General features: G+C 35.1%; 1 protein-coding gene across 3 annotated transcripts in view; it reads left to right on the top strand.

The window, feature by feature from the left end:
* Positions 1-5730, top strand: part of PPIP5K2 (diphosphoinositol pentakisphosphate kinase 2) — a 68683-nt gene extending 62953 nt beyond the window's left edge. For all 3 annotated transcript variants that reach the window (XM_037530100.2, XM_037530107.2, XM_037530102.2), the window contains one exon: positions 4019-5730. In XM_037530100.2, coding sequence (XP_037385997.1) covers positions 4019-4131 — 113 coding nt within the window. In that variant the 3' untranslated portion in view covers positions 4132-5730. The remainder of the gene's footprint in view (positions 1-4018) is intronic.
* The last annotated feature ends 9161 nt before the right edge of the window (positions 5731-14891 follow it).

Below are 14891 nucleotides of genomic sequence, written 5' to 3'. Positions count from 1 at the left end.
CAATGTGATAGGATAAAGGTAGTATTCTAGTATGGTTTTAATTTATATATCTATTTTTATAAATAAAGTTTTGAGCTTTTAAAAAAAAAAGTATCTTAAAAGTGAATATCAACAAGCAACTATAAACCAGAGACACACTACAGGGGGAAAGGGTGGAGTAGGATCAAAACAAGGGGGTTGGGAATTGTATGGGGACTATAACGAAGCTGAAAATGCATACATTGTGCAAAAATGAAAAATGATGTAAAAAATGTATAAAATAAAAAATTGGGGTTTGGATAGAATGCAAATTTATACCCAGAGCCAAATTTTTTGGAGGAGTCAGGAATTAATTTGGAAATCATTTTGTTCCTATGCCTAGAGATAAGAATTTATTAGTTAAAAAAAGTTTTTTTTAAAGTGAATTATGAGGTGTTCCATATATACTCAAAGTTAACTCTTTTGTAGTTCTTTCTCTATATAGCAAAGCACTTTGTTATTCTCATAGTTTTTAACATAACCTTAAGAGGTTATGTACTCTTTTTTTTTTTTTTTTTTTTTTTGGGCTTAATACCATTTACTTTATTTTTTTTTTTATTTATTTTTTTTTTTATTTTTATATTCCCCATACAATTGCAAACGCCCCATTCTGACCCCAATCCTTCCCCTCCCGCCCCCACCCCCAAAAAGTGTCTCTGGTTCATAGTTTTTTGTTGATTTTGATTTTTACTTTCTTATATTCATTTTCCTGGTCCCTTATTTAAGTTTTCTAGATTCCTGCTATGAGTGAGACCATCCGGTATTTTTCTTTTTCTTTTTGGCTTATTTCGCTGAGCATGATCCCTTCCAGCGCCATCCATGTTGCTGCAAATTGCATGTGTTTATCTTTTTTGAATGCTGAGTAATATTCCATGGTATATATGTACCACATCTTCTTGATCCAGTCATCTATTTTTGGGCATTTGGGTTGTTTCCAAAGCTTAGCTATTGTAAACAGTGCTGCTATAAACATAGGGGTGCAGGTGCTCTTTGGAATTAATGTTTCTGTGTCCTTTGGGTAAATACCTAGGAGTGGAATTGCTGGATCATATGGAAGCTCTATGTTTAGTAGGTCCAGAAATCTCCACACAGCTCTCCACAGTGGTTGGACCAGTTTGCACTCCCACCAACAGTGCACGAGAGTTCCTTTTTCTCCACACCCTCGCCAACATTTGTTGTTGCTAGTTTTTTTAATATGTGCCATTCTCACTGGTGTAAGATGGTATCTCATGGTAGTTTTGATTTGCATTTCCCTGATTGCAAGTGATGTTGAACATTTTTTCATATGCCTGTTGGCCATTTGCATTTCCTCTTCAGAGAAGTTTCTTTTTAGCTCTTCTGCCCATTTTTTGACTGGATTATTTTCTTTGTTGTTGTTGAGTCTCATCAGCTCTTTGCAGATTTTTGTGATCAGTCCTTTATGTACTCTTAAGGTACTATTGCTATGCCCATTACATAGCAATAGTAAAAGGAAAGTTGCAAGGTTGTGATATCCATAAAAATGTAATAAATGGAGTTGTATTTGACTTTTCAAATGTAAATTAAGCCAACCTTACATTCTGGTGATGAACCCTACCTGGTCATGGCACATGATTTACATATATATATCTTGATGTAGTGTGCTGTATTGAACATCTTCACACCTGTATTCATGAAGGTTATTGGTCTCTTGTTTTTTGTTTTTTTTTTTTTTTTGGTAACATTTTTGAAGTTTTGATATCAGGATAATTCTGGACTCATAAAATAATTTCCTATTGCAGTTAATCAAAATCAACAAAAAACTATGAACCAGAGACACTCTATGGGGGGTAGGGGGCGGGAGAGGAGGGATTGGGGTCAAAATAAGGGGGTTGCAATTATATGGGGAATATAAAAATAAAATTTATTATAAAAAAAAGAAACATCCTTGTGCATTGCTAGCAGGATTGTAAAATGGTCCAGCCACTTTGGAAAACAGTTTGGTAATTCCTCAAAATGTTAGACATGGAGTTATACCATGGAGCAATTCCAAGAGAAATAAAAACACATGTCCATACAAAAACGAAAAAGAAAAAAAAAAAAAGGAACATACAATGTATGTCAGTCTTTTAAATGTGAGACTTTTTTTTTATGGCTTAACATTTGAACTTGGCATATTTTAAGATAACAGGTATACTTGGGCCTCTATTCTCAATTTTCAGTTAGTGGTTATTATAGGGATTATGCTTAAATTACTTTGTATTTTCAGAAGTTAAAGATACAACTGGCATAATAGAGAGCTTGGAATCACCTCCCCTAAAAACTGTTATTAAAAAAATATTTTTGCTCAAAGGAAGACCCAGAAGTTCTCCAAAATAGTCCCAGCACTACCATAAAGATCTTGAATTAGGGTTGGTGGCTGCTGAGGGGAAGAAGTGGGAGCAAGCAAAAAATAGCATGGCTGGAAGAGTAGATATTGCATTCAGTAGAACAGGCTGGGTGTCAGCCATCCAGGACAAGACAGGGCACATGGGGCATGTGAAATTTCCTCCATGAGCTTTGCATACGTGAGGGTACTGGTACAGCCTGGCACACTGGGAACTCTGCCACTGATGTGGGTAAGTAAAGTTAGGCCTTTCAGTGGTTCTTTCTTTATTCCAGAGATTTCCTATATATTTTTTCAGTATCAGCATATTTTCCATTGTTTTTGAGCATAGTTAAAATAGTTGATTTAAAATTCTTGTCTGCTCATCTGGCTGATGTCAAGATTGGTCTCTGTCACTTTACCTGTTCTCAAGAAGAAAAATGTTTTCCTCTTTTTTCATTTATTGAATAATTTTAGATTGTACCATCAACATAGAAATTCATAGAAATTCTGGACTCTTTTGTTTCAGTTATGTTCCTTTAAAGGGATTTGGTTTGTTTGGGTTTTTGTTTTTGTTTTTTTTAAAAAAAGCAGAGTTAACAACTTGACTGAACTCGATTACAAAACTGTGTCCCTCAAAGTGGTTAGTAGCTCAAATTTCACCTCACTTCTTTTAGCCTCAGCTGAACCCCTTGGATCTTACTCTGTCATACATTTTATCAGGATTTGTTGAGCTCTCTCCCTTTCTAGGATATGCCACCATACTTTCTAGCAGCTACAGTTGCCCTAATATTTGTCTTCTGGTTCTTCATGCTGGTAAGACTTAGGGGTTTTCTTGTTGCAATTTTAGACATTCCACAGATAAAGACTAAATATTGTCCTTAGACCAAAGGCTATTAAAAAACCCATCCCATGTTGTTCCTTTCTTCCAAGTGTTGAATCTTTTCCAGTGTATGCCTGCTTTTGTTCCATCTTCATTGTGTTTAGGTGGTTGTTTTTCAAATTTTACCTGAGCTTATACTTACTATCTGGTCTGAGTACTGTTCTAACAGGAGCTTTCCCATCCCTGCCAGTCGGTATAAGTCTATTTAAAATAGCTTTTAAATAACTCATTAAAGGCTTGGTGTTAGTTTGGATAGTGAAGGATTAGCCCTAAGTGAAAATCATTTCTAGTTTTCTAACCTTTTAGCTTTCTGGATAGTGATAATAAGAAATATAGGAGAAAGTTAGGAAAATGATTAGTTCAGTTTAAGACAAGTTAAGTTTATGCTTCTTGTCAGATATCTATATAGGGATTTCTAGTTTGATATTATAGGATATATATTTTTTGATGTAAGGGTAAAAGCCCTGGTCCAGAAGTGTAAATTTGAAGATTGTTGGCACAATAGTTGGTAGTTTAAAATAATAGAATAAATTCTTCCATTTTCTTCAAAAGAAGAATACAAAGTTAAAAGATAATTGGTTTTGGTGAGCAGTTCACTGACAATTACTTTTCTGAATTGACACTAAATTCTAAAAAGTAAAAGTTCCCCCAAAATGCTATATTAAATGTTTACAATGTATCGTTTACATTGCAATTATAACATAAAATGAATAATTTTGTCACTCAGCATTCTTATTTGAATTTAGAGTGCTTGTGTAAATCTAAACAGTATTTTTTTTCTTTTTTTTGTATAGCTACCAGTGGACCTTCCAGTGCAGTTGTTTCTAATACCTCATCTCGAAAAAAGGGTATAACTAGCAAAACAGAAACGCATGATCACAAAAAACCTACTGGGAAAAAGAAATGAAATCCTCTTAGCAGAAGCAGAACTCCTTATATTTAAGAAAATGTCATGCTAAGTAGAAAGTACATTTATTTATTAAGCCTTGACTGGAGACTGTCAAAGCAAGTAATTTATGTTTTTCCCTTTATATCTCTGTATTCATTTAAAAATATGTTAAATCTGGAGAATTCTTTGTATGTATTCAGATAAGGAACTTTTGTTATGATCTGGAAATGATTATTAGCATTTTATAAGTACCAAAACTTATGGTGATAAAGGTCTGTCGTTTTAATATGATGTTTACCATGTGCCTGTGTTTTCTGAAGAAAAGGAACATGAAAGCCCAGATATCCTGAACTGGTGTCATAGTGTAAAGCTATTTATTAAAGAATCTTTAAGGTGACCTCTGTATACTTTCATTTTCAAAGGATTTCATCTTGGCTATAAAAACCTGTAGCTTGGATTAAAATTTATAGCTGGGATTACATACTGGGAACTTTTAAAAGGTATATTTCCCAAGATATTTCACTGACCATTTAGATTAGAAGCACCCCTGCCCCCAGTTGTTATAATTACATATATGCTGCAATATTTAATAACTGGAGTATTAGCATATTAGCATATGGGTTTGTTTTTTTCAATCTGTTCTTTGAATTTTTTTATTTTGTGTTATTTAAAATATTACATACATATACAGCTGGGATACCTATACCTTTATGCATATAAATTTGTATGAAATAATTTCTTTATCTGTTTCCTTACCATAAGGTGCTTCTGCTCATCAGGAAAATTTTTGCTTATATTGGCAAGAAAGATATCTTTAGAGTTTCTTTTAAGAGCTATGGTTGACAAGTTCATAAATGTTATACTCATTTTCTGAGTTCTTTTTAGATCTAAGGAACTCAGTTCAAAAATGGAAATCATCAATGTGAGAAGAATATCTCAATTCTATAGTTAGTAGGTATTATGTGTCACACTGTTTTTACCATTTCCATTTCTGTCTCTAAGTGTATCAGTTGATCTCACCAAAAAAAGCTTAAAGATTGAGCATTTGAAATAAATGGACTTCTCATATGATTAGATTTTTGAAGAGAATTGATATCATTGTGTTGTGATTTCATCTTTGATGTGGAAAATATTTATTATCCTTGGTGCTTTTTTTAACCCCTGATGCACAAATAATTATGCACTTGAAATGACTTAAGCTATAAAGCAGACTATTCAACCTGTTAAGAATTCCATCCATTGCCAGTCAGGTAATTTAAATTGCTAAAACTTAGCTTGAAGCTTACATTTAGAAAAATTAATAAATTCTCATATGAATACAACTTTTAAAATTCTTCAAGAGACTCTCCTGACCATCATATATGAACTGACTTTTAGAAGATAAGCATATTACATCTTAGTTATAAAAGGTACCAGATGCAACAGTCATAAGTATGTATGTATAATTGTGTAATTCGTATACTTCTCATGAATGTAAGTATATTATACAGTGACATGTCTTGTAAACAGTTAAATGTTCCTAAGCTTTCTGTATGTGAAAATGTGGTTAATATGTTCATTGTGGGAGTAAGAAAGCTGCTTTTATTTTTTAAGTGAAACTGAATTAAAATATTTTATTTCCAGAATCAAGAGAGTGACTTTATTGGAAAAAATATTTTTCATTTATTCTTTATCTTTCCTTTTACTTTTAAAGTACAAAGAAGAAAATGATTTTACTTTTAAACAATACTTATTTTAGGTGTTAAATAAAATTTATTACTGGCCATATACATCACAGTTATTGCTTTCCACAGAAAGCAGGGGTCACTTGTGATAAAGATTTCAAGTAGAGGGCCTCCCCTGCTGGTGCAGCGGTTGAGCGCTGGGCTCCGCAGCCTCTGCAGCGCCAGCTCAATCCCCAGCTGCCAGCGAGGGTCCCACATGACACACAGACCTCTCCTGCCGCCTGCTGCTCCCCTCAGCAGAGTATTTCTTCGTCAGTCTGCCTGCTCTGTTCCCTGCTCTGGCTCTGGTGAATTCTCTCACCCTCCCGTGCTTCTGACTGTACTCAGTGCTTGTATAAATAAATAAACAAACAAACAATCTTTAAAAAAAAAAAAAAAGATTTGAAATAGAAACAGCTCTACTTTATTTTTTTTAATTTATATATTTTTACATTGTTGTTCATTTTTGTACAATGTTTGATTTCTCCTCAGGTGTTGTCCCCATAAAATTACCACCATCAAGACACCCCTGAACTGTTACCATAGACTTGTGCTCTTCCCTGCCATTTTGATCCCTCCCTCCACCTCCTCTCTAAATGTCTCCGATTTATAGTTTGCGTGCTAGTGTTTTCCCCTGATCCCTTCTTTGGTTTCCCTGTCTTCCTCCTGTAAAGTAAAATCATCCAATGTTTTTCTTTTTCCTTCTGACTTATTTCACTAAGCTTAATCTTTTCCAGCTCCATCCAGGTTGCTGCAGATGGCGTAAGCTCATCTTTTTTGATTGCTGAGTAGTATTCACGTTGTGTATATATGCCACATCTTCTTGATCCAGTCATCTGTTTTTGGACATTTGGGTTGTTTCCATATTTAAGCTATTGTAAATAGTGCTGCAAAGAACATAGCAGTGCAGGTTTCCTTCTGAAGTAATGTTTTTGTGTCTTTTAGGTAGGTTCCAAGAAGTTGAATTGTTTGGTCATATGGTAGATACATTTTTAATAATTTGAGGGTCCTCCACACAGCTTTCCATAGGGGATGTACCATTTTGCATTCCCACCGGCAGTGTAGGAGCGTTCCTTTTTCTACACATCTTCGCCAGCATTTGTTGTTAGTTGTTTTAATGTGGGTCATTCTTACTGGTATGAGGTGATATCTCACTGTGGTTTTGATTTGCATTTCCCTAATTATAAGAGATGTTGAGCATTTTTTTATGTGCCTGTTGGCCATCGGCATTTCTTTGGAGAAGTATCTTTTTAGCTCTCCTACCCACTTTTTGCTGGATTCTTTATTTTGTTTTTGTTGAGCTGTGTACGCTCTTTGTAGATCTTTGGTATCAGTCCCTTATCAAGTTTGTGGAGTACAAATATTTTCTCCCAATCTGTGGAGTGTCTTTTTGTCTTGGTTACTATCTCTTTTTCTGTGCAGACATGCTTTTTAGTTTTATGTAGTCCCAGTTGTTTATCGTTTCCTTCATTTTCTTTGCTTCGGTGATGAGTCTTTAAACATGAATGTCATGGAGTGTTTTGCCTATGTTTTCTTCGGAGGATTGTGTGGTCTTAGGACTTACATACAGGTCTTTTATCCATTTTGAGTTGATCTTTGTATATGGTGTGAGATTGTAGTCTAGTTTCATTCTTTTGCATGTAACGGTCCAGTTTTCCCAGCACCATTTATTGAAGAGACTGTCCTTGTTTTATTGCATATTCTTTCTCCATTGTCATAATTAGTTGTCATATATGTGTGACTTTATGTCTGGGTTTTCAGTCCGGTTCTGTTGGTCGAAACAGCTCTACTTGAACAGGATAATGGGTAATAGGATAATGGGTACCAAAATAATGCCATATAAAGTTCTATTATATGGGTTGGTTTTTGTGGAAGTTCTAACCTCTGTTTTAAGAGACTAGGACACTATAAAGTGTATTATTTTATACTATATCAATTATGTCCCTATTAACTGTATTGCTTGGATTTCCTATAACCTGCTTTCCTTTCATCTGTGCTTAGTAATGATTTGAGAGAAGTAAAATCAACTTGTCTTTTTTGATCACTGAATAGTATTCTATTGTTATATATACCACATCGTCTTCAATCCATTCATCAGTTTTAGGAAATTTAGGTTGTTTCCATACCTTGGCTGTTGTAAGTAGTGCTGCAGTAAACATAAGGGTGCAGGTTTCCTTTGAGTTAGTGTTCGTATTCTTTGGGTAGATTCCTAGTGATAGGATAGCTGGGTCTTACGGCATATTTGGTGGGTCTTACATCCATATTTAGTGTCATGTGAATCTCTACAGCTTTCCATAGTGGCTGGACCAGTTTAAATTCCTACTAACATTATAAGAATATTCCCTTTTCTCTACATCGTACATAGTCAGCGCTTGTTTCTGTTTTTTTAAATATGGGCCATTCTTACAGCTGAGGTGTATCCCGTTGTGGTTTTGATTTGACTTTCCCTAATAATAAGTGACAATGAACATCTTTTCATGTTTGTTGTCCATTTGCATTCCTTCTTTGGAAAAGTGTCTATTTAGCTCTTCTGTTTTAGCCTTTTATCTTTCTAACCCACAAAAATTGGCAACTGCAGAGCTATTCACATTTTCGATTTCTTTCTTCCTCTCTGTCTTAGCTACAGACTGCTTCTGTAGATGTGACATGTCCGTATTTCTTTCTTTGCTTTTGCCTTTCCTGCTACCCTGGAAATAGTACCCAGGAAATCCCCCTTTCTGACACTTACCCCATACCTGCTGTTTCAGATGAGGAATTATCTTTGCCCCTCAAATTATGCCATCTATTTAGTAGGAGTCTTTTGGTCTAATGATTTTGAGATGAGGAGCACAAGCATCCGCTTTAGGTATGTTGCTGTTTACCTTTACTGCACCTGTCAACTTTTTCTCATACTGTGGTTGAGGTTACAAGTGTCCTAGTTTTGTTGAAGACAATTTATATCTCTGTTTCACAAGTGAGGATACATTTTTTTAATAAAAAGTGATTTCTCTATGATTTTAAAAGGGGGGCATCACTTCTGTTTTGTAATTATCCTTTCACAAGGAGAAGGAAGGGAAGGAGAATGAGGAAGAAGCCTGTGTTTCTTTAGACTACTCAATACACTTAATTTTTTTAAATAAACTTAATACCCCCAGTCCTGCCTTCAGTAAAATGTTCTGGAATCAAATGAAATGATATTTTGCTAAATTGTAAAGAGAGGAGCAAATTTGAAGCATGATTTGTATTTTTTTTTCTTTAATGGAGTTGTATGTAGTCTAAATGTCAACGAGGCCTCTGTTTTCAATAGTATTTCAGCATTTTTGCAGTCAAGGATGTTCTAGACAGCTCCTAAAACTCTTTTATTATTGCTTTTGTTGCCATGGGAACAGCCTGCCTAGTAACAATCTGACAAACAAAAAAAATGAAAAGAAAATCAAGGTTATTCTGGCATCTTCCCCCTTTGAAAAAATCTTTAAAATAAAGCAATACAGTCCTTCTTGAAGCAGAGCTTAAAAAAAAAAAAAAAAAAAAAAAAAAACCACAATATTTAACACAAAAAAATCAACCTGCCCTCCCACTCACTCATGTCATATTGTGTATGGTATGAATGACACAGTTGTGTGACCCTGATGGGATAATTGATGTACAGTTTAGATACCCACTTTAAAGTACTTAGAAGGATGTATCTCAGTGAGGAAAGTGGGCTACTTCTTTGTAATTCTATGTAAGTTTCTTCAGGAGTACTTGATACATGAAGGATGATTTTTGAAAGAAAAAAAAAACAACATGCCTTCTAAAAGTGTTTTGCTGCTTTTTAAAAACCGTAAGATTTTTCTCAGACTAGTCAATGCAGAATAGAAAGCCCAGTAATGAAGGAGAATGTTTTGATGGGTAGAAAAATAAAAGCGTGAAGGAGGGGTGAGACAGACTAGAAACACAAGTTCTACCATTATAAAAATTCACCATTGCTGATGTGAACAAAAGAAAATTGAAACCAAATAAAGTCTGTCTTTCCACTACACATAGAAATGTATAATGCCTTTGTTCAAAATACAGATAATTATTAAAATGAGACATGGGATTCCTAAATGTTAGAACATCACAGTTTTGTTTAAATTATTCTTTATTGGTCATCCAAAAACTTTTTTGAAAGTCGCATATGCTATACCTACCTCTCAGTAGGATAGATGGAAAGAGCCACACATAATGGTACTCATATTGGAAGGCTACAGAATCTACTCAGGAAAATGCATTCACTTAAAAACCTGAAAATTGAAAGATTCACGCTGAAGAAGAATTTGGAGTCAATTTAGAAATGCTGTAAGAAACAATGAAGGTCCATCTTGATGTCATGTGACTAAAATCCCTCATGCTCATTCCACAGGTCAGGGAAAAGGACAGAGCACAGAATAGAGTCTTTAATTCCATTTGTTGGCAATGAAATTTGTGCATTTAAAAACATAGTGTGCTGCCTCTTTGTAATGGTTCTTGCCCCGTTTTTCAGAACCTCTTCAGGAAAGAGCAAAGTCATTTTGCTCTAATGGGTAGAACAAGGGACAGAGAGAAGGGAGACATGGGTGGAAAGCTTAGTTCTGCACTGGCTCTCTGGGGAAACAGCTGGGCTCTGTACTTTCTGGACACCAGTTCTCTTGCCTACATGTCTGTAGGGCTGGCCCGAGGCTCCCTCATCCCAGAACTTGTTAATTTGCTTTTCCTTTCCTTCCTTCTCAGAATTCTAGAACCTAAACTAGTCCTTCTGCAATCTCTAGGTCCCTCTTTCATCATAGTCAAAAAGTGTTTCTTGAACAAATATCTAGGTAGATAGCTTAACTAGAAAAAAAAATTAGTGGTGGTAATTCCCATTACCATGCCCTCATGCTCCCCAGATGCTTTTTGAGGAACTTACTTGGTTAATACAGTTAACACTACAATATAATGTTTTGAGGATTATCAACATAAGAGTATTTACAAACTAGGGCCTCCCTGGTGGTGCAGCGGTTGAGCACTGGGCTGCGTGCGAAGCTGCCCGCAGCCTCTGCAGCACCGGTTGGATCCCCGGCCGCTGTCCAGGGTCCCACATGGCACGCAGACCTCTCCTGCCGCCCGCTGCTCCCCTCAGCAGTGTGTTTCGGTCCTTCTGCCTGCTCTGCTCCCCGCTCTGGCTCTGGTGAATTCTCTCACCCTCCTGCGCTTCTGACTGTACCCAGTGCTTGTATAAATAAATAAATAAATGTTTTAAAAAAAAAAGAATATTTACAAAATAGCTTTTCATTAGCTAGTATGAAGTTAATCCTGGATATTACTTGATATTGTGACTGCTAACTATTTTTCATATGTGCCTAAATGAAATATAGTTATGAAAATGTTTTTGCAGTAAGACAAAACTTATACTCAGTATCCTTATAAATAATGTAGCCCTGTGGACTGTAAGGGAAAAACATCTTTGTGTGAGATATGTCCAATATTCCAACTACATGTGCATTATTACCTTTTGTCTGACTGGTTGTTTAAACTGACAGCTGTAAACGATTATCTAGGTTTTGATATCTTTCTTACAGTCTCTTATGTTGAGACTTTTAAGAAAGTTCAATTCCTTGTTATATTCTGCCCTCTCTATTCTCACCAATACTGCAACCATAAGTGAGTATCTGTCTTATTCTTTGAGAAAGAATAGACCTGGTAGAATTTTATTATATCACTAGATTATAACCCATGTTGACCACCAAAAAACAACCTCTAAAAAGCTAGTCACATCATCAGACGACCTCATGTTTCTGGATTGGGCCAGTGGCTACTACATAAGTAGAATGTTGATTGTCAGCTAAGGTGTGGGAATTAGAAGAATTCATCTGCTCAATATTTCTCACCTGCTTGCTAGGTCTAGTGTCTGAAATGTCAACACTGGATATCCTGTGGGGGAGAGGAGCAGAGAAATCTTCAGGAAAGCTCAAGGAGCCCCTTGGTGAACACAGATCATCTTTTTCAAGATGCACATACACTTGGAAGACGTGCCCCTTCATGCTTTTCTCACAGACCTCTGAGAAGAGGCAGTTTCTCGCCAAATGTGAGCTGCCATTTTAAACCAGTTTCGGTGCTAATTCCTCGTGATACAAATTGTTCAAGGAGAAGACTGAGTGTTCAAAAGCAATTAGAATCCACAACAAAATGACTAACTTTTTCAAAACACTTAAAAATTCTAAATAAAATACTTATTTTGCAAATATATGTAGCAGCTCCAGGGCAAAAAAATTAAAACCAGGAGGTATCAGAAATATACCTAAACTGTTTCTGTCCAAGGAACGTGAGCAGTACCTCAATCCCTTGTGTTTGGGGGTTATCTTGTTGTTGTTCAACATTAGTTATAGCTTAGGATACCCTTACAAGGTACTACAGGGGTTGAGGTTGCAGACTATACATGACAAGTTGCTGAAACTTGGGTCCTTTCATAAAGGAGAGAGCAGGGAAGGCCCTGCACTGTCCTTGAACCAGAATTGTAAAATATGTCTGCTCATTATCTTAATAAGCCCTATCTATAGAGCCACGAAAAGGAGAAAGGACTGTAACAACCATGGTAAACTTTCACACTTTGGGACACACACAGGGCTCTCCCATAATAGCAAATGACACCAAAGAGAATTTCACAGTGAAAAAAAACACAACTTGCACATTCAAGAGAAAAACACAAGAGACACTTGGCATCCTGAGAGCCTTATGTAAGGAACTAGGTGGTATGTTATGGCATATAAAGAACAGAATAAGAGGTTGGGATAGGAAGAGGCATTCAAAGGAAAAGACAGGAAAGACAAACAATGATGTCTTTATAAATGTGGTGGGCTAGCCTTGAATGGGAGGTTTTAATTGAGGAGACTTTAAATAATTTCATAATATTGGTGTATAAACTAATGGAGATAAGGATGGTTTTTATCCTGATAGACTCTCAAATAAAGCATGTGTTCTAAAATGTTACCCTATAAGTTATAAAAGCTTTTTAAAATAAAGCATGCAAGTTAATAATGACATGAATTAAGTAAGTCACTTATTATTCCACTATCCTAATAAAACTTCATTTTTCCATAGTATCTTTCAATTATTCTTAGGCATCATTACATAGTTATAAATATTGTTCCATGAACACGCCATTTTGTTTTGCTTAGGTTTTTTTGCTCCGTATATTTTCCCATAGTTATATAGTGTTTACAAGTATCCCTTTAAAACGGTCATTAAATTTTTTTAAATTATTATTTAAAAAAAAATGTATCATACAGATAATATATGCCTGTTGGTCGGCTGTACTAAAATGTAACAAAAGCGCTTTATTCCTTGCCTCTGTTTTTCCTTGACTTCTATTCATCCCACCCCAAATTTCATTTTCCAAAAGTATCCACAAGTTTTCCAGATTTTTCTTCAGATATTCTAATCACCTCCATATGTGTATGTAATAATCTTGCACATCAGTGTTTTGATTTACCAATTTTAGATATTCTCTACTGACTTCTTGTTATTGTAAGAATTTAACTTTGTAAACTCTACTTTCCCTTCCCACCACCTAGTGTTATAATGTTAAATCATGAATCAGCACTTCCAATATTCATGGGCCTATAAATATTTATTGCTGAACCAAGCAGTATACTATGATTCTTGTATCATATTTGTTTTTTCTTGGAAATAATTGTTTTCATTCGATGTAGGTATTAGAAGTTCTAAACATTCTCCAATGGATAGGTAAAGCAGAGTTCAATATTATTTTCAACATAAGAGATAAGCAATTGGTTCTATATTCCCTCATTTCCTGTTTCCTGTTAGCAGACTGGATTTAAGAGTTGCACTCACAAAAACAAACAAAATGGCACATACTCAAAAATCAATACAGTAGCATCTTGATATTCCGAAGAGCTGCATGTCCTTTCTATCAAAGAATTGGAAATTCATAAAATTCAGGGGGTCTTTTTATAATTTTTTATTTGCTTTTCAAGGTCAAATTATTTTGTAGCATTAAATATTTGAAAACATCATCCTACTAACATTCTATTCCCCTACATCTTTAGGTATCAAAATTTAGAATATCCAGTATTGTATTTGTGGCATTGCTTTCTCTAGTACAATTTTCACGTCTTGCCTGGGCTTTGGGCACAGTCATCACAGTGCATCTTATTTTGATGACTTTTTCTTGGGCTAGTGGCCTCAAATAATGGATGTTACATGCTTTTCCTTTTTCTCTGTCACTCCTCTCCCTACTTTCTCCTCTCTCTCACCCCTTGGGCTTCAGTTCATTTTGATACAGGAGGTATTTATGATTTTGAAATTATAGTTAAAGACAGGTTTTAATTTCCTTTTCAATATCCACTTGTTCATAATAGCACCTAGTAGATACATCTATTATAGGTCTTGCTCCTCCTTATTTCTCTTAGGATTATCCACTCCAGTCCTATTCATGTTGTCACATGGCAAGAATTCATCTTTTTTAACAGCTGAGTCGTAGACCACTGTGCATATTCACCATACCTTCTTAATCCACTCTCTCCTTTGTCACTTTAATTGTTTACAATTCTTGGCTACTGTGAGCAGTGCTGCAATGAACATAGGAGTGCAGATACACCTTCCAACTAGTGTTTTTGCATTCTTCAAATAGATACCTAGGAGTGGAATTTCTGAATCATGTGGTAGATCTATTTTATTTTATTTTTTAACTTGTGATATCCAGAGTGTTATAAAAGAACCCAAAGAGAACATTAATTACTCTTAAATTACTGTAAAATTTATAAAGAATCTATTATAGGTTTTATATTTTAAAGAATTAACTGAAACCTTAAATATATTGAAGCTTGTGAATATTACGATTAACTACTTGAATTAAGGATATTGTAAATATATTATCCCTCTTAACCTAACAATCTTTGGGAAAAATGGTTGAATCAAAGACTTCAATTAGTATAAAGTACATTTAAACTATATATTTGGGAAAGAAACTGGCGAAGTTAGAAACTTTTTTGTTTTTGTTTTGATTTGTCCAATATAAACATGCTTCATAGTTCTCCCAAGGGGGGAAATCAATGTTTCCCCCCCACACACACACACACACCAGTCTTTTCTATCAAC

This window comes from Talpa occidentalis, unplaced genomic scaffold, assembly GCF_014898055.3.
Source record: "Talpa occidentalis isolate TD23 unplaced genomic scaffold, MPIMG_talOcc4v2.1 talOcc4.6, whole genome shotgun sequence".
NCBI classification, from domain to species: Eukaryota; Metazoa; Chordata; class Mammalia; order Eulipotyphla; family Talpidae; genus Talpa; species Talpa occidentalis.
This window is presented reverse-complemented; position numbering and strand designations above follow the sequence as displayed.